This window comes from Apostichopus japonicus, chromosome 7 (genome assembly GCF_037975245.1).
Source record: "Apostichopus japonicus isolate 1M-3 chromosome 7, ASM3797524v1, whole genome shotgun sequence".
NCBI classification, from domain to species: domain Eukaryota; kingdom Metazoa; phylum Echinodermata; class Holothuroidea; order Aspidochirotida; family Stichopodidae; genus Apostichopus; species Apostichopus japonicus.
Genome location: NC_092567.1, coordinates 24,723,505 through 24,746,403, shown reverse-complemented (window position 1 = coordinate 24,746,403; position 22,899 = coordinate 24,723,505). Strand labels below are relative to the sequence as shown.

The 22,899-nt window shown below is 38.8% G+C and overlaps 3 protein-coding genes and 1 long non-coding RNA gene across 4 annotated transcripts; 3 read left to right on the top strand and 1 right to left on the bottom strand.

Moving 5' to 3' along the window:
• Positions 1-5,240: 5,240 nt before the first annotated feature.
• Positions 5,241-6,774, bottom strand: LOC139970168 (uncharacterized). The gene is made up of 2 exons (XR_011794060.1): positions 6,469-6,774; positions 5,241-6,156 (listed from the first exon to the last, which is right to left on the bottom strand). It is a non-coding gene; the product is annotated as an uncharacterized lncRNA (long non-coding RNA).
• A 6,302-nt stretch (positions 6,775-13,076) lies between these two features.
• On the top strand, positions 13,077-14,687 carry LOC139970181 (uncharacterized). The gene is made up of 2 exons (XM_071975820.1): positions 13,077-13,472; positions 13,780-14,687. Exons 1-2 carry the CDS (start codon positions 13,292-13,294, stop codon positions 14,508-14,510), a joined length of 912 nt encoding a protein of 303 aa, XP_071831921.1. The 5' UTR covers positions 13,077-13,291; the 3' UTR covers positions 14,511-14,687.
• Positions 14,688-17,244: 2,557 nt separating this feature from the next.
• LOC139970166 (uncharacterized) lies at positions 17,245-18,825 on the top strand. Its single transcript, XM_071975808.1, has 2 exons — positions 17,245-17,612; positions 17,918-18,825. The coding sequence occupies exons 1-2, from the start codon at positions 17,432-17,434 to the stop codon at positions 18,646-18,648; spliced, it is 912 nt and encodes a 303-aa protein (XP_071831909.1). The 5' UTR covers positions 17,245-17,431; the 3' UTR covers positions 18,649-18,825.
• A 1,781-nt stretch (positions 18,826-20,606) lies between these two features.
• LOC139970177 (uncharacterized) lies at positions 20,607-22,450 on the top strand. Its single transcript, XM_071975816.1, has 2 exons — positions 20,607-20,974; positions 21,280-22,450. The coding sequence occupies exons 1-2, from the start codon at positions 20,794-20,796 to the stop codon at positions 22,008-22,010; spliced, it is 912 nt and encodes a 303-aa protein (XP_071831917.1). The 5' UTR covers positions 20,607-20,793; the 3' UTR covers positions 22,011-22,450.
• The last annotated feature ends 449 nt before the right edge of the window (positions 22,451-22,899 follow it).

Genomic DNA, 22,899 nt, shown 5'->3' with positions numbered 1-22,899 from the left:
GGTATTTGACTGTTTCCCTCTCCTTTTTATCCATTTAATTATTGTTTATTTCGTAAAATAACCAGATGAGTAATTTTATAGCAAATCGTCAACATTGCATCATTGCTTCGAAACCTCGAGATTACGCGTTAATATAGTTGGCCCAGATATATGCACGCAGTCATATTATAAGAACATGGACAAAAAGTTTTTCGAAAACCGGTCATAATTAGCGTCACACTCCAGTCTGTGGGTGGTATAAGCAGTATCTTTATGCCAGGCTGACCGTTGTTTTCATGTCACTTAGCCATATTATGTCCATTCAGATTCATGCGGACGGGTTGTACTCGACATTGGGGATGAGAGAAGACGTGATCTAGTCAACCGGCGAAGAGCTTAAACTTTTTTTATTTACCTGTATGACGAATACTAGGCTATACTTGATCGATAATTTTCGCACAGTCCGATTACTTCCATAAGTCGCGTCTGCTGTAAATGGAGTAGGTCGTCGTTTTTGGTAGACTGAAAGTATGCATTAAAATATTTGGCATGCATGCTATATCGTTTGAAATGATCCATGCACTTAGTGCTCGACTACCGCCCCTCTACACCTCCTCGTAGCCCTCTCCCGTTCATCTGTTGTCACAAACACGTATAGTCTACGCATGAGGCACTCTTAAGGCAGCGGCGTAACGCCTATGGGCTCGCACGGGGCAAACCCAGGGGCCCCCGACCAAAGGGGCCCCCGCTGCACTGATGTACAGAACTTAGAAGAGGGGTACCTTTTTTTTTTTAAACGGCACGTTTTCGTTGGAAAAGAAACTATAAACGAGACAATGGACATATTTTTCTGTGCGTGAATACGTTCGTCATAAATCATATGCCCCTGCAACTGCAAATCTCGTATCCTTCTTTCCGCACGACTGACTCAAGAGCTCGAGGTACACACTGGAACTTGATAGGCTACGCTGGTACATATTATAGCGAAGCAGCGCCTCTAATTTCAATGAATTTGCTCGCGGTCAGGGTTGCCACATGACATTGGCCGATAACTGGCCAAATGACACAAATTTGGCATATTTTGAACCCCTTTGGCTGATGCTTTCCTCAGCTATCGGCCAAATCGCCGATGCCTCAGTAAATTCAAGCTCTAGCCTTTCCAAGTTATTGGGAACTTGGATACCATTTGTCCACAGGAGTTACGCCACGGGTGGAAATATACATGTTTATGTTAATTGGACATTGGTCATTTGGTCTTATTGTCCTTTCAATCTCTTAATGTATTCTAGCTTTGCAACACATTTTTTTTTCATGTTCCCAGTATGACAGACAAGGCGGATCAAAAATGTGTCTATGAACGCAGATTTCCCCAAAAATCTCAGTCGATAAAATCACCACGAAATGTTCCATATACGACTTAGATTGCACCAGAGAGCTTGTAGAACCCCAGAGCTTCCCTGGACCCACGCCTTTGGGACTTCGCGCTCCGCGCTCGTGATGTGCGCTCCGCGCACATCGGTTGATTCTCCGCAGCAGCCAGGGGGGCCCTTCCTTCCCTGGACCCAGGGGCCCCTAGACTCATCGTTACGCCGCTGTCTTAAGGTAAAATCTCCCTAATTTTGATAAATGCCTAAACTCAGTAGCCACCATTGCCTTGATTTTCTAATGTGCATACTCAATTATTTATCTTCAGCCGTAATTTACCACGTATGTGCAGGGTAAAACAGGATCATTTTACAAAAGAGTTGTACACTGCCACACAATGCCCTGAGTGACTTAGTTCTCTTTAGCAGAACCAACGACACAACACTATACGTACAAAGCTAAGTTAGTGATACACACTAACACGAACGGACGATATGATGTATTGCAGGCATGTATATATTGTACTCAGACGGTAAAAGATTTCCCTTTTATTAACTTTTGAAACTCGTATATGGAATATGAAATCTATCGAAACTTTTTTTTTACGTGGTGTTCCCTTCGCTTGTTTTTCTGCTCTCGTGAAGTTGTGACTTTCTGAAAGCCGTACTTTATGACAGTGAGACAGAGACATACCCAAAGCTTTATGTTTCGTAGATTCGATTAATGTTGCATCCACTGGCTGGAAAGTAACTGTAAACACGATTAATTGCGACAACAAATGAAGAAATACCCGAGATGTCGACATATTTCACAAGGTATGCATTTCAATTGCGGGAAGACCTCGATATCGTACGGCAAAGTATGCCTAGTGGCCTATAACACCAGCGAATCCTACAAAATATGAAAGTTGAGGCAGTTGTTTAACCATAATACACTGTTAATTGAAGAATGGCTACCCAAAATAAGTAAATCATTGTGTGAACAATTCTAACAACCATTTCTTTCTGTCGTAGCTGCATATTTATTGGAAGAATGGAGTTCATAAAAAGGTCACTTTCTTACGAGAAGTTCGTGGAAAGTCCATTATTATTGTTTCGCGTTCGCAGTACACTCCGCACGATGACGTCACACGGGGACCTGAACGTTCATGAGCTTTTACTCATCACGTTTCTGGTCAGTTAGAATCTGGTAACTTTGACATAAAGTTTCTCTAAATTACTGTCTCTTGAAATCGACTACGCCAGAACTACGGTATTGTTTGTGTACTAAAATACTTTAGTAACAACTTCTTGATAAAACTATACACAAACCTTGGATTAAACGATTTGGTAAAACCTTAGTTAAAAGCACTTGAAAAATCTAAAAATAAAACTTTAGTGACTGTTGTGTCACTCTGATTAAAACCAGAAGCAACACAATGTACGCGCTTAAATATAGCATCTGTGCAGGACACGCCTTTTTTGTTGGCAAACTGATTTTTATCACCGTGTGATACGATGGCCTGCGTCAAGTATGGAAATAATAATTTTGCAAACGGTTAAAACCAATACTGGACATGTCAATTGGTCTAAAATCGTTTACAGATGTTGGAATGGAGATTTTAGGCACAGGTGATGTTTTAGCATGCTTCCATAGGGACGGAATTTAATTCTCATTTAAACTTACATTATATAAATTAGTAAATACGCCAGCTAATTCTTCAGAGCAATACTTGTACACCCACCAGGGAGTTTGATCAAAACCAGACGCAATTCCTATCTTAACAAGTCCAAATTGTCTTTTTACATCTTTCTCTTGTATTACTGGTGGTCAGTAGTTGATAGGTCTGGTAGTATAAGTGAAATATCTTTGCTCGAAGCATCATTAAAACGTCCGGTGTTGACTTAAAGTTTGGCCAAACTCATCATTTACCAAGTTTCTATGCTGGTCATCTGGTTTCCGTATTGATTTGGGTAGATCCCAGAGAGACTGTTTGTCTGTTGTTACCTATTGGAAGTATTCATTCCTCCTCTTGAACACATATTTATTGATTTGTCTCAGTAGCCTGTTCCGTAGAGCAGTGTCACCATCATCAATTGCTTCCCAACTGCTTGATCTTATCATCGGCTGGCAATCTCTTCATAACTTCTGAGTGTGACATTGTCCTGTAAGGGATGCAGATATCAGTGGTAAAATTGATGTAAGATGATACTACTTGTGTCAATTCATCTAGTGTGTCACACGTATCTGTAAAAACACTCCAGTCTGTTGAATCCAACATGACTCGTAAATTGTCAACATTACTCTTCCTGGTGTCTCTTTCCTTTGGTCTTGGTATCTTTTGAACTTCTCGATAACGTTCTTTGTATCGTGGCATAATTAGAACACTGAAATGATCTGATGTAGATATAGGATGCATTTTCTTGGCAGTGAAGTAACTCCAACCTTTAACATGCAATCCAAAATGGTGTAAGATCTTGGGAAGGTGACGAAATTTACGAGGTTGTTGTAGACCATTGTTTCGAGGAATGGTAATCGGTCCCTGTTGAGATCCCCAACAATAAAGTTATATGAACGCGGATTCTCCTTTAACATTGATGTTATAGCATTTTTTTGTCAACCCGGCATTCGAAACCGTGAAGTTTGCTGAAGGGCGAGTGTACATATTTAAGATAGTAATGTTTGATATGTTACTGGGCAGAAACCTAGGACGAGCTCTCACAGCAAGTAACTCAATGTCACTCAAGTAACTCAATAACAAGGCAATCGTGGCTACTGAGTTTAGACAGAGGCCTGTATCAAACTTAGGGAGATTTTACCTTTAGAGGGACTCATGCGTAGACTATACGTGTTTGTGTCGACATATGAACGGGAGCGGGCTACGAGGAGAGGCAGGGGGACGGTGGTCGAGCACAAAGTGGCATGGATCATTTCAAACGATATAGCATGCATGCCAAATATTTTAATGCATACTTTCAGCGTACCAAAAACGACGACCTACCCCATTTACAGCAGACGCGACTTTTGGAAGTAATCGGACTCTGCGAAAAGTATCGATTGAGTATAGCCTAGTATTCTTACTACCGGTTAATACTAAAGTTTAAGCTCTTCGCTGGTTGACTAGATCACGTCTCCTCTCATCCCCAATGTCTACAACCCGTCCGCATGAATCTGAATGGACCTAGATATGGCTAAGTGACATGAAAACAACGGTCAGCCTGGCATGAAAGGAACTGCTTATACCACCCACAGACTAATTGTGACGGTAATTATTACCATTGCCGAAAAACGTTTTTGTCCATGTTCTTATAATATGACTGCGTGCATATATCTGGGCCAACTATATTAACGCGTAATCTCGGGCTTTTGAAGCAATGATGCAATGTTGTCGATTTGCTATAAAATAACTCATCTGGTTATTTTACGAAATAAACAATAATTAAATGGATAAAATGGAGGAAAAAAACAGTCAAATACCTAGTAAATGTACCATACCTGTACTTCCGTTAGCTTGGCAAAAGCCCGATAGTAACTTTGTTAACCACTAATCTCTGCACTAACTTCAGTTTCAGTTTTCCTCAACCTATTCCGCACATTGACGTCACGGGGTGACCTGCAGTCACCAGAGCGCTTACGAAGTTTTGCGAAAAGAGCAAATTCCTTGTCCAAAAGTGCTAGGTTTTATCAAGTTTTACCGAGTCCCATAAGAAAATAATACAATGTGCCATACATCAATGGAAAGGTACAAGTGTTAAAATTCAATGTAACATAAATTTGAACGGATTAGAGGATGTCGAAAGCCACCAGCTATGCATTTTAAAGGACACACAAAATCCCCAAATGGTCATAGCTCTGGCCAATAGGTATTAAAATACGTTACACAACTTCCACAAATAGTAAAGACAAAATCTTGCGTCTCAATTGTCGTTATGCTTTCATTTATTGATTACAATACTTACTTTGTAACACAAAAAGGCTTTGAAAATGGTGCTCCAACCATGCCCTAATGAGAGCAGGTGTTTATATAGATACATATTAATATATTCAATGTGTTTGAGTGCGCGTGTGTGTGCCGGTATACATAATGATAACACATCATATATTACATACACGGGTACCACAGAGACGTGGTGTAATTACCAACAAACTTCTCCGCACCGAAAACAGTTATTGGCCCATCACCAAGTAGCATAAAATCACGAAATCCTTCAGTGATATTGGTTACTTCAAGGAATGACACTACGCAGGCGTGTTCGTCGGCTGATGCGTACTTCGTACACACATTCGGGAGAGCACTTTCTACGTCTGGACGAAATTGATCCATTAGTGCACAGAAAGGAACTGCCTCAGGTGTTGAAGTGCACGTGGTTGAGGCGCAAAAGTCGAGACCCGGGCTATGGGATCCAAAAAACCAATTGCCCAGGACGAGGTCATCAAATTCTTCACGGACGATTGACGTTGGTTCAAAACAAGGCATCGTTACTGAGAACTCTATCTTTATTTCCTCTCCATGATCTCTTAAGAGTACGGACGATTCACTGATGGTCAATTCCTCGACATTTCGAAAAGGGTACAATATGTTTGCTATGGGTAGGGCCTGATCATTATCATTCTGTTGGTACAGCTGCGCCAGTGATAAGTCGTAATGGGGCGGTCCGCAGACGGTGTCGGATAATAAAGGAATGATAACATAAAACGATGGTACTGTTGGCGAAATAGCAAATTCTTTTGACAGATCAACCGTCTTTACGTCGCCAAAATCAATGTAAATAACATGTTGTCCATCATCTAGGTGTGGAAAGACCGGAGTCGCAGGAACGTACTGTTGTGGTGCTGAAGAAGAGAGGGCAATATTCATCACGATATAAAAAAACAGAAGAAGATTATTATTATTATTTATAGACACCATTTGACTTTCACATATAGTCATCTTGTTTTTGAAATAATAGTGGAATATTTTACCGTCACGATTGTAACATTTTACTATAACATTCATTCACGTTACTATGGTAACCTAATCTACGGACAATGTTTGTAAAGACGTTGTCATGTGTAAAACTACAGCCTGTAATTAAATTTCCATTGACCCCTCCCCCCCCCACTACTACCACCAAAAAAAAAAAACAAGTACCGGAAAATATTTACCTCCAGGTGAAGCCTGCGCATACGTATCGAGTCTTGCCTGGACTGTTGCCGCATCCACTACGATAAAAAACCGACACCATTCCACTTTGAAAGTGCAACTTCTTCCTCTGTTGAAACGAACTCAGCGGTTGCCAACAGTATCAACAATGCGAAATTCATCATAAATTTAGCATTCGTCATCTTCTTATATTACTTCTTCGTATATTACTCAAGTATAAGCACAGCCGACAAGGAAATACTGAAAGTATCAATTTCTGCAAATTGTGACTTCGCTCCGGCTTTTCCGTCAACGATTGCTCCGTGTCTTTCAACGACAAAGCTGAATTTGAAATATATATATATATACATATTTTTTTTATTTCAAAATGTTTTTTTTTTTATTTTTATTTTTATTCAAATTATTTTTATTTCAATATATATATATATATAAATATATATATATATATATATATATATATATATATATATATATATATATATATATATATATATAAATATATATATATATATAAATATATATATATATATATATATATATATATCGGAGAAAAGCTACTCATCCCCACAAACTGACAGTCACTTGATGTTTTACGACGAGTTTGTACCAGCACTTTGTATTTTAGCCTATGCATTGAAGCGATATGAGTACGGTGGCTCAATAGGGACATAGGAAACCAAAACAAATGGAGCCCTCAAATGTCAACATTTTGAAATAAAAATTCAAGTTGATATTTAGGGACACGTTTGTTCCTTTCCTATGTACCCAATAAGCCACCGTACATCGGTTTTTGTGACCTGGGATAAATCTCGAAAGTACAAAAAATATTCAAGTGCTTAAAATAATCATAAATACATATGCTGAAGTCACAAAACTGGATTAAAATAAACAAAACTTAAATAGATAGGAGAAAAGATACTCGTTTTTACTCGTCTTTCAGTACCTGCACATGTTCCAAAATAGACGCTGGCAAAATTACTTCAGATCTGGATGCACTAGTATGTCCATTCGTTTGTGATATTAAAAAAGTATAATACCTCTACCATTTGAAATGTTGATACTAAGAATACATTGTTCTTTATCCCATATTTCCCAAGCCGCATAGTTTATCCCAAGCACCATGTTGTATTACACTGACTCCACCTTCCCCCACCCCTCCCCCACCTCTTCTAGTCAGGTCTGGTTGCTTTCAGGAAAGTTCAACAAGCATGAAAACTGGGAACGGTCTACGACGGTGTTAGCGTTAAATGTTTTCAATTTAGGATACAGAATGGGAATCCATTATTTGCATCCATTTAGGGTGCAATTAAGGAAACCATTGAAGTGAGCAGATTGTAAAACTATACACTTGGCGTACCCTCACTTACTTAACTTTCATCTAACAAGGCTCTTCGTTTAAGTTTAGATTGTTTCTGTTAAATTTTTCTTTCCAAAAGCCAGGTACATTTTGTCAATTTCGTCACAAATATTCAACATTGTACTTTTATTTAAAGGGGATTATACTTTTTGGGAACATATTAAGTTGTAATGGTCCCTCTGTTTGTCTATTTGTTTTATTTAATTTTTTGTTTTTAAATGGTTGACTATTTCGTCGCAGTATATGAAAACGCGGCGAGACGGATGTTTGAGATGGATGTATATACTTTTATGACCAATTAATACATGGAATAAAATCTATGAAAGGGCGGTCAAGTTATACTCCTTATCGGCAAATAACTATGAATGCATTTGTAGATTGCTTTTCAATGATTTTATTTTATTTTTTACGACATTACTAATAAATTAGTACAGTTTATTTATGCAGCATCATTGGAAAACAACCTAGTTTGGCTCAGAGCCGTAGATAGATATACACGGCTCTGCTTCGGCTATAGAGCGCCATCACCTTGCTCTACTATATTGGATAGGTGAGATTACCTTATGCATTAAAATGCATCGCGAGGGGCAAAACAAATCTTTTTTGGCTCATACCACGGAGTTGTTATGGCATACAAACTCCCTGATAAAACCAGGGAGTTGTTATGGAACAACTCCCTGGTTTTATCGATGAGCCATGGCTTATCCATTGGTTGGCTAATTTTTTACAATGATGATCCCGACAAGTCAAGCTACAGAAAGGTTATTCAGAGGAATCAAAGATTACAGTGAGAGTCCCCCAGGGAGGTCCTCTATCTGCGTTACTTTCTACAATACACACAGATGATATACGTTCTTCTCTGGGGTGTAATGTAATTTAGTACGCTGATGATACGTACAGCTATAACCCGTAACATTTTAAAGCGGACACACCTTGAAAATCAAAATGACTATAAATCATGTATTGATAATATGGTCAATTTGTGTGAGCAGAAAAACCTCTTACTTAATCCTCAGAAATCTAAAGAAATAATTTTTGAAAACATTAAACATCAAGGTTTCATTCAGACCAGGGATCAGTAAACTTATGTTCAAGGCTCCGTTGCTGAGCGGGTATCTCATACTATGTACTTAGGAGATGATATTGACGCCAAGTTAACCTTTACTAAACAAATGTCTAAATGATGTCTAAGGTGTATTATATTGTATCAACGTTGGCATACATTACTCCTTATTTTCATTCTAATGTAAGAGATAAGGTTTTCAACTCATCAATTCTGCCAATGATTGTGTATGCAGTTCCTGTCTGGTATTACCTTCTACTTGAAAAGGACAAGAAAAGAATCAGAAGTTTTTTGAAATACTGCTCAAATATATTTAATATCGACTGTGAATGCCTGGTTGGTAGAGTAAACACTGCTGCTAAAATGAATTCATAAGACTAGCTAAGAATATACATAGTTCTAAGATCACCCACTTCACTCCGAGTTGATCTCTCTGTGCAATAGAACCAACAAGTACAATCTACGTAATCCTACTATCTTGCTAACTTTTAGAATTATGCTTTTTAAGAACTCATTTATCATACAGAGCAGCCATTTATATTCAAGATGGGTTCTTAGAATATTTGTTATAATCCTTTTAATCTTTCAAACATCTAATCTTCCATCTTATTTCTTATTTGTTCATGCTTTCATGATTGTACATTTTTACATCTATATTATGTATCATTATTATGTGTCCTATTTATAAATTTTGTAATTTATACTGGAATAAAGAAATTGAAAATTGAATTGAAATTGAAAAAAAAGATCATGTTACAAAAGAGTTGTACACTGCCACACCGTGGCCCTGGGTGACTTAGTTCTCTTTAGCAGAACCGACGACACAACACTATACGCACGGAGCTAACTTAGTGATGCACACTAACACCGGAAGCAGGACACTTCGCCCAACAACCATTTCGCCCAACTGCCATTTCGCCCAACCTTACCATTTCGCCCAACCAGCCTGGTCATTTCGCCCAACCAGCCTGGTCATTTCGCCCAACCAGCCTGGTCATTTCGCCCAACCAGCCTGGTCATTTCGCCCAACCAGCCTGGTCATTTCGCCCAACCAGCCTGGTCATTTCGCCCAACCTTGATTAAATATGATACTTGAAAAGATAACGTTCGGGAATTGTTAAAGTTACAGGATACGAACCGAATATTAAGGAAACTTGAGGACCGATCAGTGTGTTGGGGGTTAGGTTTGATAGTAAACGTTCGAATATTAAGGAATATTAAGGAAACTTGAAGTCCTTTTCTTTGTATAACTTTAGTAAGGAAACGTTACAGAATACGAACCGAATATTAAGGAATCTTGAGGATGGATCAGTGTTTTAGGGGTTAGGTTTGATAGTAAACGGTCGGGAATTGTTAACGTTACGGGATACGAACCGAGTATTAAGGAAACTTGAAGTCGTGGTTAAATTGATTAGGCCTACATATGTGATTACATATGTGGTTACATTGATAAATATTACGGACGGGTTTTATATATATATTGTTTTTCACTTAACGTTCCGGAATTGTTAGTCAGTAGGATGGACCAGTATTTTAGGGGTTAGGTTTGATAGGTTTTTATGAAGACCGATTCCCCTTTGTTTGTATAATAATATAACTTCCATTGTATGCGTAAACGCCTAAAGTAGTGTAATCCTCCCATTATACCCGAAATAACTGCTCAGACTCCGATCGATACCGAGCGGACCTCACTTTATTTACCTATTACGAAGTAACCTTACCCAAAATAAATCAAATTGAACTGGTGGAATAGAAAAAGTAATATTATTCTGACTGAATATTAGTAAAAATAAGGTTGGGCGAAATGACCAACACGGTTGGGCGAACTGACCATGCTGGTTGGGCGAAATGACCAACACGGTTGGGCGAACTGACCATGCTGGTTGGGCGAAATGACCAACGCGGTTGGGCGAAATGACCAGGCTGGTTGGGCGAAATGGCAGTTGGGCGAAATGGTTGTTGGGCGAAGTGACTCGCAAGCCTAACACCTACGGACGATATGTATTGTTGGCATGTATATATTGTACTGAGACGGTAAAAGTTTTCCCTTTGTTTAACATTTGAAACTCGTATATGGAATATGAAATCTATCAGGCGCTCCTTTTTACCGTGCTGTTCCCTTCGCTTGTGTATCTGCTCTCGTGGAGTTGTGACTTGCTGAAAGCCTTACTTTATGGCAGTGAGACTGAGACATACCCAAAGCTTTGTATTTCGTAGATTCGATTAATGTTGCATCCACTGGCTGGAAAATAACTGTAAACACGATTAATTGCAACAACAAATGAAGAAATACCCGAGATGTCGACATATTTCACAAGGTATATGTATTTCAATTGCGGGAAGACCTCGACTGATATCGTACGGCACAGTATGTATAGTGGCCTATAACAGCAGCTAATCTTACGAAATATGACCAGACGTTGAGGCAGTTGCTTAACCATAGATTACAGTTTATTGAAGAATGGCTACCCAAAATAAGAAAATCATTGTGTGAACAATTCTAATAACCATTTCCTTCTATCGTAGCTACATGTTTATTTGAAGAAAGGAGTGAATCAAAGGGTCACTTTCTTACGAGAAGTACGTGGAAAGTCCATTATTATTGTTTCACGTTCACAGTACACTCCGCACGATTACGTCACACGTTGACCAGGACGTTCATGAGCTTTTACTCATTACCTTTCTGGTCAGTTAGAATCTGGTAACTTTGACACCAAGTTTCTCTAAATTACTGTCTCTTTCGCCTACGCGAGACCCACAGTATTGTTTGTGTACTAAAATACTTTAGTATGAGCCAAAAAAAGATTTGTTTTGCCTCTAGCTATGCATTTTAATGCATAAGGTAATCTCACCTATCCAATATGAGAAGGTGGTGGCGCTCTATAGCCGACCCAGAGCCGTGTATATCTATCTACGGCTCTGAGCCAAACGAGATTGTTTTCCAATGATGCTGCACAAATAAACTGTACTAATTTATTAGTAATGTCGTAAAAAAATAAAAGAAAATCATTAAAAAGCAATCTACAAATGCATTCATAGTTGTAAGCCGATAAGGAGTATAACTTGACCGCCCTTTCATAGATTTTATTCCATGTATTAATTGGTCATAAAAGTATACATCCATCGTAAACATCCGTCTCGCCGCGTTTTCAGATACCACGACGAAATAGTCAACCATTTGTGAACAAAAAATAATTGAAACAAAAAGACAAACAGAGGGACCATCACAACTTAATATCTTCCCTAAAAGTACAATCCCTTTGAAAAAAAATTACAACGTTGAATATTTGTGACATAATTGACAAAATGCACCTGGCTTTTGCTAAGAAAAATTTAACAGAAACAATTTAAAACAAAACGAAGAGCCTTGTTAGATGAAAGTTATAAGTTATTTAGGGTACGCAAAGTGTACAGTTTAACAATCTGCCCACTTCAATGGTTTCCTTAATTGCACCCTAAATGGATGCAAATAATGTACCCCCATTCTGTTTCCTAAATTAAAACATTAACGCTAACATGTTGACCCTTCTCAGTTTCCATGCTTGCTGTACCTCCCTGACAGCAACCAGACCTGACTAGAAGAGGTGGGGTAGCGGTGGGGGATGGCTGGGTCAGTGTAATACAACATGGTGCTTGGGATAAACTATGCGGCTTGGGAAATATGAGAAAAAGAACAAGGTATTCTTAGTATAAACATTTCAAATGGTGGAGTTATTATACTTTTTTAATATCACAAACGAATGGACATACTAGTGCATCCAGATCTGAAGTAATTTTGCCAGCGTCTATTTTGGAACATGTGCTGGTACTGAAAGACGAGTAAAAAGGAGTAACTTCTCTCGTATCTATTTAAGTTTTGTTTATTTCATCCAGTTTCGTGACTTCAGCATATGTATGTATGATTATATTAAAGCCCTTAAAACACTAAGTACTCTCGAGATTTATCCCAGGTCAGAGAAACCGATGTACAGTGGCTTATTGGGGATATAGGAAAGGAAAAATAAGTGTCCCAAAATATCAACATTTTTGTCTTTTAAAGTCAAAATTTTATCTCAAATTTCTGAATTTTTATTTCAAAATGTTGAGATTTGAGGACACTATTCTTTTTGGTTTCCTATGTCCCTTTTAAGCCACCGTACTCATTGCGGTTCCATGCATAGGCTAAAATACAAAGTGCTGGTACAAACTCGTCGTAAAACATCAAGTGACTGTCAGTTTGTGCGGAGGAGTAGCTTTTCTCCGATATATTTATATATATTTCAAATTCAGCTTTGTCGTTGAAAGACACGGATCGAGCAACCGTTGACGGAAAAGCCGAAGCGAAGTCACAATTTGCAGATTGAAATTGATACTTTCAGTTTTTCCTTGTCGGCTGTGCTTATACTTGAGTAATATACGAAAGAAGATGACAAATGCTAAATTTACGATGGATTTCGCCTTGTTGATACTGTTGGCAACCGCTGAGTTCGTTTCAACAGAGGTAGAAGTTGCACGTTTAAAGTGGAATGGTGTCGGGTTTTATATCGTAGTGGATGCGGCAACAGTCCAGGCAAGACTCGATACGTATGCACAGGCTTCACCTGGAGGTAAAGATTCTCCGGTACTTGTTTTTCTTTTGGTGGTAGTAGTGGGGGATGGGGGGGGGGTCAATGGAAATTTAATTACAGGCTGTAGTATTACACATGACAACGTCTTTACAAACGTTGTCCGTAGATTAGGTTACTATAGTAACTTGACTAAATGTTAGTACAATGTTACAATCGTGACGGTAAAATTGTCCCTTATTATTTCAAAAACAATATGACTACATGTGAGAGTCAACTGGTGTCTATAAATTATAATCATAATAATCTTTTTTTTTTACCGTGATGAATATTGCCTTCTCTTCTTCAGCACCACAACTGTACGTTCCTGCGACTCCAGTCTTTCCACACCTAGATGATGGACAACATGTTATTTACATTGATTTTGGTGACGCAAAGACGGTTGATCTCTCGGAAGAATTTGCTATTTCGCCAACAGTTCCATCTTTTTATGTTATCATTCCTTTCTTATCCAACACCGTCTGCGGACCGCCCCATTACGACTTATCACTGGCGCAGTTGTACCAACAGAATGATAATGATCAGGCCCTACCCATAGCAAACATATTGTACCCTTTTCGAAATGTCGAGGAATTGACCATCAGTGAATCGTCCGTACTCTTACGAGATCATGGAGAGGAAATAAAGATAGAGTTCTCAGTAACGATGCCTTGTATTGAACCAACGTCAATCGTCCGTGAAGAAATTGATGACGTCGTCCTGGTCGATTTTGGTATTGGATCCCATAGCCCGGGTCTCGACTTTTGCGCCTCAACCACGTGTACTTCAATACCCGATGCAGTTCCTTTCTGTGCACTTATGGATCGATTTCGTCCAGACATAGAAAGTGCTCTCCCGAATGTGTGTACGAAGTACGCATCAGCCGACGAACATGCCTGCGCAGTATCATTTCTTGAAGTAACCAATATCACAGAAGGATTTCGTGATTTTATGCTACTTGGTGATGGTCCAATAACTGTTTTCGGTGCGGAGAAGTTTGTTGGTAATTACACCACGTCTCTGTGGTACCCGTGTATGTAATCTATGATGTGTTATCATATGTATACCGGAACACACGCGCACTCAAGCACATTGAATATATTATTAATATCTATATAAACAACTGCTCTCATTAGGGCATGGTTGGAGCACCATTTTCAAAGCCTATTTGTGTTACAAAGTAAACATTGTAATCAATAAATAAAAGCATATCGACAATTGAGACGTAAGAATTGTCTTTACTATTTGTGGAAGTTGTGCAACGTAGTTTAATACCTCTAGGACAGAGCAATGACGATTTTGTGTGTCCTTTAAAATGCATAGCTGGTGGTTTTCGACATCCTCTAATCCGTTCAAATTTATGTTACATTGATTCGTTACACTTGTACCTTTCCATTGATGTATGGCACATTGTATTACTTTCTTATGGGACTCGGTAAAATTTGATCAAACCTAACACTTTTGGAAAAAGGAATTTTAAGATAACAAGATGAGTTACTTTATTATAGCAACTCGACATCATTGCATCATTGCTTCGAAACCCCGAGATTACGCGTTAATATAGTAGGTCCAAATATATGCACGCAGTCATATTATAAGAACATGGAGAAAAAAGTTTTTCGACAACCGGTCATAATTAACGTCACATTCCAGTCTGTGGGTGGTATAAGCAGTATCTTTCATGACAGGCCGACCGTTGTTTTCATGTCACTTAGCCATATCTAGGTCCATTCAGATTCATGCGGACGGGTTGTAGACATTGGGGATGAGAGAAGACGTGATCTAGTCAACCAGCGAAGAGCTTAAACTATTTTATTTTACCGGTAGTAAGACTACTAGGCTATACTTGATCGATACTTTTCCCACAGTCCGATTACTTCCATAAGTCGCGTCTGCTGTAAATGGAGTAAGTCGTCGTGTTTGGTAGGCTGAAAGTATGCATTAAAATATTTGGCATACATGCTAAATCGTTTGAAATGATCCATGCCACTTCGTACTCGACTACCGTCCCCCTGCCCCTCCTCGTAGCCCCCTCCCGTTCATCTGTCGACACAAACACGTATAGTCTACGCATGAGGCACTCTAAAGGTAAGATCTCCCTAATTTTTATGTATGCCTAAACTCAGTAGCCACGATTGCCTTGTTATTCTAATGTGCATACTCAATTATTTATCATCATCCGTGATTTACTACGTAGGTGCAGGGTAAACAAGGATCATTTTACAAATTAGTTGTACACTGCCACACAATGCCCTGGGTGACTTAGTTCTCTTTAGCATAACCAACGACACAACACTATACGCACGGAGCTAAGTTAGTGATGCACACTAACACGAACGGACGATATGTATTGCAGGATTTAGTATGAGCCAAAAAGGATTAGTTTTGCCTCTAGCTATGCATTTTAGTCCAATATAGTATAGGAAGGTGATGGCGCTCTATAGCCGAAGCATAGCCGTGTATATCTATCTACGGCTCTGAGCCAAACTAGATTGTTTTCCAATGATGCTGCACAAATAAACTGTACTAATTTATTAGCAATATTGTTAAAAATAAAAAAATAAATCATTGAAAAACAATCTAAAAATGCATTCATAGTTGTAAGCCGATAAGGAGTATAACTTGACCGCCCTTTCATATATTTTATTCCATGTATTAATTGGTCATAACAGTATACATCCATCGTAAACATCCGCCTCGCCGCGTTTTCAGATACCGCGACGAAATAGTCAACCATTTATAAACAACAACAAAATAATTGAAACAAAAAGACAAACAGAGGTACCATTACAACTTAATCTCTTCCCTAAAAGTACAATCCCCTTGAAAAAAAATACAATGTTGAATATTTGTGACAAAATGCACCCGGCTTTCGGTAACAAGAATTTAACAGAGACAATCTAAAATTAAACGAAGAGCCTTGTTAGATGAAAGTTAAATAATTGAGGGTCCGCCAAGTGTACAGTTTTACAATCTGCTCACTTCAATGGATTCCTTAATTGCACCCTAAATGGATACAAATAATGGATTCCCATTCTGTTTCCTAAATTGAAAACATTTTACGCTAATATGTACCGTCGTAGACCCTTCCCGGTTTTCATGCTTGTTGTACCTTTCTGACAGCAACCAGACCTGACTAGAAGAGGTGGGGTAGCGGTGGGGGAAGGTGTGGTCAGTGTAATACAACATGGTGCTTGGGGATAAACTATGCGGCTTGGGAAATATGAGAAAAAGAACAAGGTATTCTTAGTATAAACATTTCAAATGGTGGAGTTATTATACTTTTTTAATGTCACAAACGAATGGACATACTAGTGCATCCAGATCTGAAGTAATTTTGCCAGCGTCTATTTTGGAACATGTGCAGGTACTGAAAGACGAGTAAAAAGGAGTAACTTCTCTCGTATCTATTTAAGTTTAATTTATTTAATCCAGTTTCGTGACTTCAGCATATGTATGTATGATTATATTAAAGCCCTTAAAACACTAAGTACTCTCGAGATTTATCCCAGGTCAGAGAAACCGATGTACAGTGGCTTATTGGAGACATAGGAAAGGAAAAATAAGTGTCCCAAAATATAAACATTTTTGTCTTTTAAAGTCAAAATTTTATCTCAAATTTCTGACTTTTTATTTCAAAATGTTGAGATTTGAGGACACTATTTTTTTTGTTTCCTATGTCCCTTTTGAGCCACCGTACCCATTGCGCTTCAATGCACGGGCTAAAATACAAAGTGCTGGTACAAACTCGTCGAATAACATCATCAAGTGACTGTCAGTTTGTGCGGAGGAGTAGCTTTTCTCCGATATATTTATATTATATTTCAAATTCAACTTTGTCGTTGAAAGACACGGAGCAACCGTTGACGGAAAAGCCGAAGCGAAGTCACAATTTGCAGAACTTGATATTTTCAGTATTTCTTTGTCGGTTGTGCTTATACTTGAGTAATATACGAAAGAAGATGACAAATGCTAAATTTATGATGAATTTCGCCTTGTTGATACTGTTGGCAACCGCTGAGTTCGTTTCAACAGAGGTAGAAGTTGCACGTTTGAGGTGGAATGGTGTCGGGTTTTATATCGTAGTGGATGCGGCAACAGTCCAGGCAAGACTCGATACGTATGCGCAGGCTTCACCTGGAGGTAAATATTCTCCGGTACTTGTTTTTATTTTTGGTGGTAGTAGTGGGAGGGTCAATGGAAATTTAATTACAGGCTGTAGTTTTACACATGACAACGTCTTTACAAACACTGTCCGTAGATTAGGTTACCATGATAGTAACGTGAATGAATGTTAGTAAAATGTTACAATCGTGACGGTAAAATATTCCACTATTATTTCAAAAACAATATGACTATATGTGAAAGTCAAATGGTGTCTATAAATAATAATAATAATCTTCTTCTGGTTTTTTATACCGTGATGAATATTGCCTTCTCTTCTTCAGCACCACAACTGTACGTTCCTGCGACTCCAGTCTTTCCACACCTAGATGATGGACAACATGTTATTTACATTGATTTTGGTGACGCAAAGACGGTTGATCTGTCGGAAGAATTTGCTATTTCGCCAACAGTTCCATCTTTTTATGTTGTCATTCCTTTCTTATCCAACACCGTCTGCGGACCGCCCCATTACGACTTATCACTTGCGCAGCTGTACCAACAGAATGATAATGATCAGGCCCTACCCATAGCAAACATATTGTACCCTTTTCGAAATGTCGAGGAATTGACCATCAGTGAATCGTCCGTACTCTTAAGAGATCAAGGAGAGGAAATAAAGATAGAGTTCTCAGTAACGATGCCTTGTATTGAACCAACGTCAATCGTCCGTGAAGAAATTGATGACGTCGTCCTGGTCGATTTTGGTATTGGATCCCATAGCCCGGGTCTCGACTTTTGCGCCTCAACCACGTGCACTTCAATACCCGAGGCAGTTCCTTTCTGTGCACTTATGGATCGATTTCGTCCAGACATAGAAAGTGCTCTCCCGAATGTGTGTATGAAGTACGCATCAGCCGACGAACATGCCTGCGCAGTGTCATTTCTTGAAGTAACCAATGTCACTGAAGGATTTCGTGATTTTATGCTACTTGGTGATGGGCCAATAACTGTATTCGGTGCGGAGAAGTTTGGTGGTAATTACACCACGTCTCTGTGGTACCCGTGTATGTAATCTATGATGTGTTATCATATGTATACCGGAACACACGCGCACTCAAGCACATTGAATATATTATTAATATCTATATAAACAACTGCTCTCATTAGGGCATGGTTGGAGCACCATTTTCAAAGCCTATTTGTGTTACAAAGTAAACATTGTAATCAATAAATAAAAGCATATCGACAATTGAGACGTAAGAATTGTCTTTACTATTTGTGGAAGTTGTGCAACGTAGTTTAATACCTCTAGGACAGAGCAATGACGATTTTGTGTGTCCTTTAAAATGCATAGCTGGTGGTTTTCGACATCCTCTAATCCGTTCAAATTAATGTTACATTGATTCGTTACACTTGTACCTTTCCATTGATGTATGGCACATTGTATTACTTTCTTATGGGACTCGGTAAAATTTGATCAAACCTAACACTTTTGGAAAAAGGAATTTTAAGATAACAAGATGAGTTACTTTATTATAGCAACTCGACAACATTGCATCATTGCTTCGAAACCCCGAGATTACGCGTTAATATAGTAGGTCCAAATATAAGCACGCAGTCATATTATAAGAACATGGAGAAAAAAGTTTTTCGACAACCGGTCATAATTAACGTCACATTCCAGTCTGTGGGTGGTATAAGCAGTATCTTTCATGACAGGCCGACCGTTGTTTTCATGTCACTTAGCCATATCTAGGTCCATTCAGATTCATGCGGACGGGTTGTAGACATTGGGGATGAGAGAAGACGTGATCTAGTCAACCAGCGAAGAGCTTAAACTATTTTATTTTACCGGTAGTAAGACTACTAGGCTATACTTGATCGATACTTTTCCCACAGTCCGATTACTTCCATAAGTCGCGTCTGCTGTAAATGGAGTAAGTCGTCGTGTTTGGTAGGCTGAAAGTATGCATTAAAATATTTGGCATACATGCTAAATCGTTTGAAATGATCCATGCCACTTCGTACTCGACTACCGTCCCCCTGCCCCTCCTCGTAGCCCCCTCCCGTTCATCTGTCGACACAAACACGTATAGTCTACGCATGAGGCACTCTAAAGGTAAGATCTCCCTAATTTTTATGTATGCCTAAACTCAGTAGCCACGATTGCCTTGTTATTCTAATGTGCATACTCAATTATTTATCATCATCCGTGATTTACTACGTAGGTGCAGGGTAAACAAGGATCATTTTACAAATTAGTTGTACACTGCCACACAATGCCCTGGGTGACTTAGTTCTCTTTAGCATAACCAACGACACAACACTATACGCACGGAGCTAAGTTAGTGATGCACACTAACACGAACGGACGATATGATGTATTGCAGGCATGTATATATTGTACTCAGACGGTAAAAGATTTCCCTTTTATTAACTTTTGAAACTCGTATATGGAATATGAAATCTATCTAAACTTTTTTTTTACGTGGTGTTCCCTTCGCTTGTTTTTCTGCTCTCGTGAAGTTGTGACTTTCTGAAAGCCGTACTTTATGACAGTGAGACAGAGACATACCCAAAGCTTTATGTTTCGTAGATTCGTCTATTTTGGAACATGTGCAGGTACTGAAAGACGAGTAAGAAGGAGTAACTTCTCTCGTATCTATTTAAGTTTAATTTATTTAATCCAGTTTCGTGACTTCAGCATATGTATGTATGATTATATTAAAGCCCTTAAAACACTAAGTACTCTCGAGATTTATCCCAGGTCAGAGAAACCGATGTACAGTGGCTTATTGGAGACATAGGAAAGGAAAAATAAGTGTCCCAAAATATAAACATTTTTGTCTTTTAAAGTCAAAATTTTATCTCAAATTTCTGACTTTTTATTTCAAAATGTTGAGATTTGAGGACACTATTTTTTTTGTTTCCTATGTCCCTTTTGAGCCACCGTACCCATTGCGCTTCAATGCACAGGCTAAAATACAAAGTGCTGGTACAAACTCGTCGAATAACATCATCAAGTGACTGTCAGTTTGTGCGGAGGAGTAGCTTTTCTCCGATATATTTATATTATATTTCAAATTCAACTTTGTCGTTGAAAGACACGGAGCAACCGTTGACGGAAAAGCCGAAGCGAAGTCACAATTTGCAGAACTTGATATTTTCAGTATTTCTTTGTCGGTTGTGCTTATACTTGAGTAATATACGAAAGAAGATGACAAATGCTAAATTGATGATGAATTTCGCCTTGTTGATACTGTTGGCAACCGCTGAGTTCGTTTCAACAGAGGTAGAAGTTGCACGTTTGAGGTGGAATGGTGTCGGGTTTTATATCGTAGTGGATGCGGCAACAGTCCAGGCAAGACTCGATACGTATGCGCAGGCTTCACCTGGAGGTAAATATTCTCCGGTACTTGTTTTTATTTTTGGTGGTAGTAGTGGGAGGGTCAATGGAAATTTAATTACAGGCTGTAGTTTTACACATGACAACGTCTTTACAAACACTGTCCGTAGATTAGGTTACCATGATAGTAACGTGAATGAATGTTAGTAAAATGTTACAATCGTGACGGTAAAATATTCCACTATTATTTCAAAAACAATATGACTATATGTGAAAGTCAAATGGTGTCTATAAATAATAATAATAATCTTCTTCTGGTTTTTTATACCGTGATGAATATTGCCTTCTCTTCTTCAGCACCACAACTGTACGTTCCTGCGACTCCAGTCTTTCCACACCTAGATGATGGACAACATGTTATTTACATTGATTTTGGTGACGCAAAGACGGTTGATCTGTCGGAAGAATTTGCTATTTCGCCAACAGTTCCATCTTTTTATGTTGTCATTCCTTTCTTATCCAACACCGTCTGCGGACCGCCCCATTACGACTTATCACTGGCGCAGCTGTACCAACAGAATGATAATGATCAGGCCCTACCCATAGCAAACATATTGTACCCTTTTCGAAATGTCGAGGAATTGACCATCAGTGAATCGTCCGTACTCTTACGAGATCATGGAGAGGAAATAAAGATAGAGTTCACAGTAACGATGCCTTGTATTGAACCAACGTCAATCGTCCGTGAAGAAATTGATGACGTCGTCCTGGTCGATTTTGGTATTGGATCCCATAGCCCGGGTCTCGACTTTTGCGCCTCAACCACGTGCACTTCAATACCCGAGGCAGTTCCTTTCTGTGCACTTATGGATCAAATTCGTCCAGACATAGAAAATTCTCTCCCGAATGTGTGTATGCAGTACGCATCAGCCGACGAACATGCCTGCGCAGTGTCATTTCTTGAAGTAACCAATATCACTGAAGGATTTCGTGATTTTATGCTACTTGGTGATGGGCCAATAACTGTATTCGGTGCAGAGAAGTTTGGTGGTAATTACACCACGTCTCTGTGGTACCCGTGTATGTAATCTATGATTTGCTATCATATGTATACCGGCACACACACGCGCGCACACAAACACATTTAATATATTATTATGTATCTATAAACACTTACTCTTATGAGGGCATGGTTGGAGCACCATTTTCAAAGCCTATTTGTGTTACAAAGTAAACATTGTAATAAATAAATAAAAGCATAACGACAATTGAGACGCAAGATTTGTCTTTACTATTTGTGAAAGTTGTGCGACGCAGTTTAATACCTCTAGGACAGAGCAATGACCATTTTAGGATTTTGTGTGTCCTTTAAAATGCATAGCTGGTGGTTTTCGACATCCTCTAATCCGTTCAAATTTATGTTACATTGAATCTTTACACTTGTACCTTTCCATTGATGTAAGGCACATTGTATTATTTTCTTATGGGACTCGGTAAAACTTGATCAAACCTAGTACTTTTGGACAAGGAATTTGCTCCTTTCTCAAAACTTCGTAAGCGCTCTGGTGACTGCAGGTCACCCGTGACGTCAATGTGCGGAGTAGGTTGAGAAACACTGGAAACTGAAGTTAGTGCAGAGATTAGTTGTTAACAAAGTTACTACCGGGCTTCTTCCAAGCTAACGGAAGTACAGTTATGGTACATTTCGTAGGTATTTGACTGTTTCCCCCTCCTTTTTATCCATTTAATTATTGTTTATTTCGTAAAATAACCAGATGAGTAATTTTATAGCAAATCGTCAACATTGCATCATTGCTTCGAAACCTCGAGATTACGCGTTAATATAGTTGGCCCAGATATATGCACGCAGTCATATTATAAGAACATGGACAAAATGTTTTTCGAAAACCGGTCATAATTAGCGTCACACTCCAGTCTGTGGGTGGTATAAGCAGTATCTTTATGCCAGGCTGACCG

Excerpts from the sequence above, each read along its gene's own strand:
- LOC139970181 (XM_071975820.1), top strand. The coding sequence starts at position 13,292 with ATGACAAATGCTAAATTTACGATGGATTTCGCCTTGTTGATACTGTTG. Across the intron at positions 13,473-13,779 it reads TGCACAGGCTTCACCTGGAG|CACCACAACTGTACGTTCCT; the intron begins GTAAAGATTCTC and ends TCTCTTCTTCAG.
- LOC139970166 (XM_071975808.1), top strand. The coding sequence starts at position 17,432 with ATGACAAATGCTAAATTTATGATGAATTTCGCCTTGTTGATACTGTTG. Across the intron at positions 17,613-17,917 it reads TGCGCAGGCTTCACCTGGAG|CACCACAACTGTACGTTCCT; the intron begins GTAAATATTCTC and ends TCTCTTCTTCAG.
- LOC139970177 (XM_071975816.1), top strand. The coding sequence starts at position 20,794 with ATGACAAATGCTAAATTGATGATGAATTTCGCCTTGTTGATACTGTTG. Across the intron at positions 20,975-21,279 it reads TGCGCAGGCTTCACCTGGAG|CACCACAACTGTACGTTCCT; the intron begins GTAAATATTCTC and ends TCTCTTCTTCAG.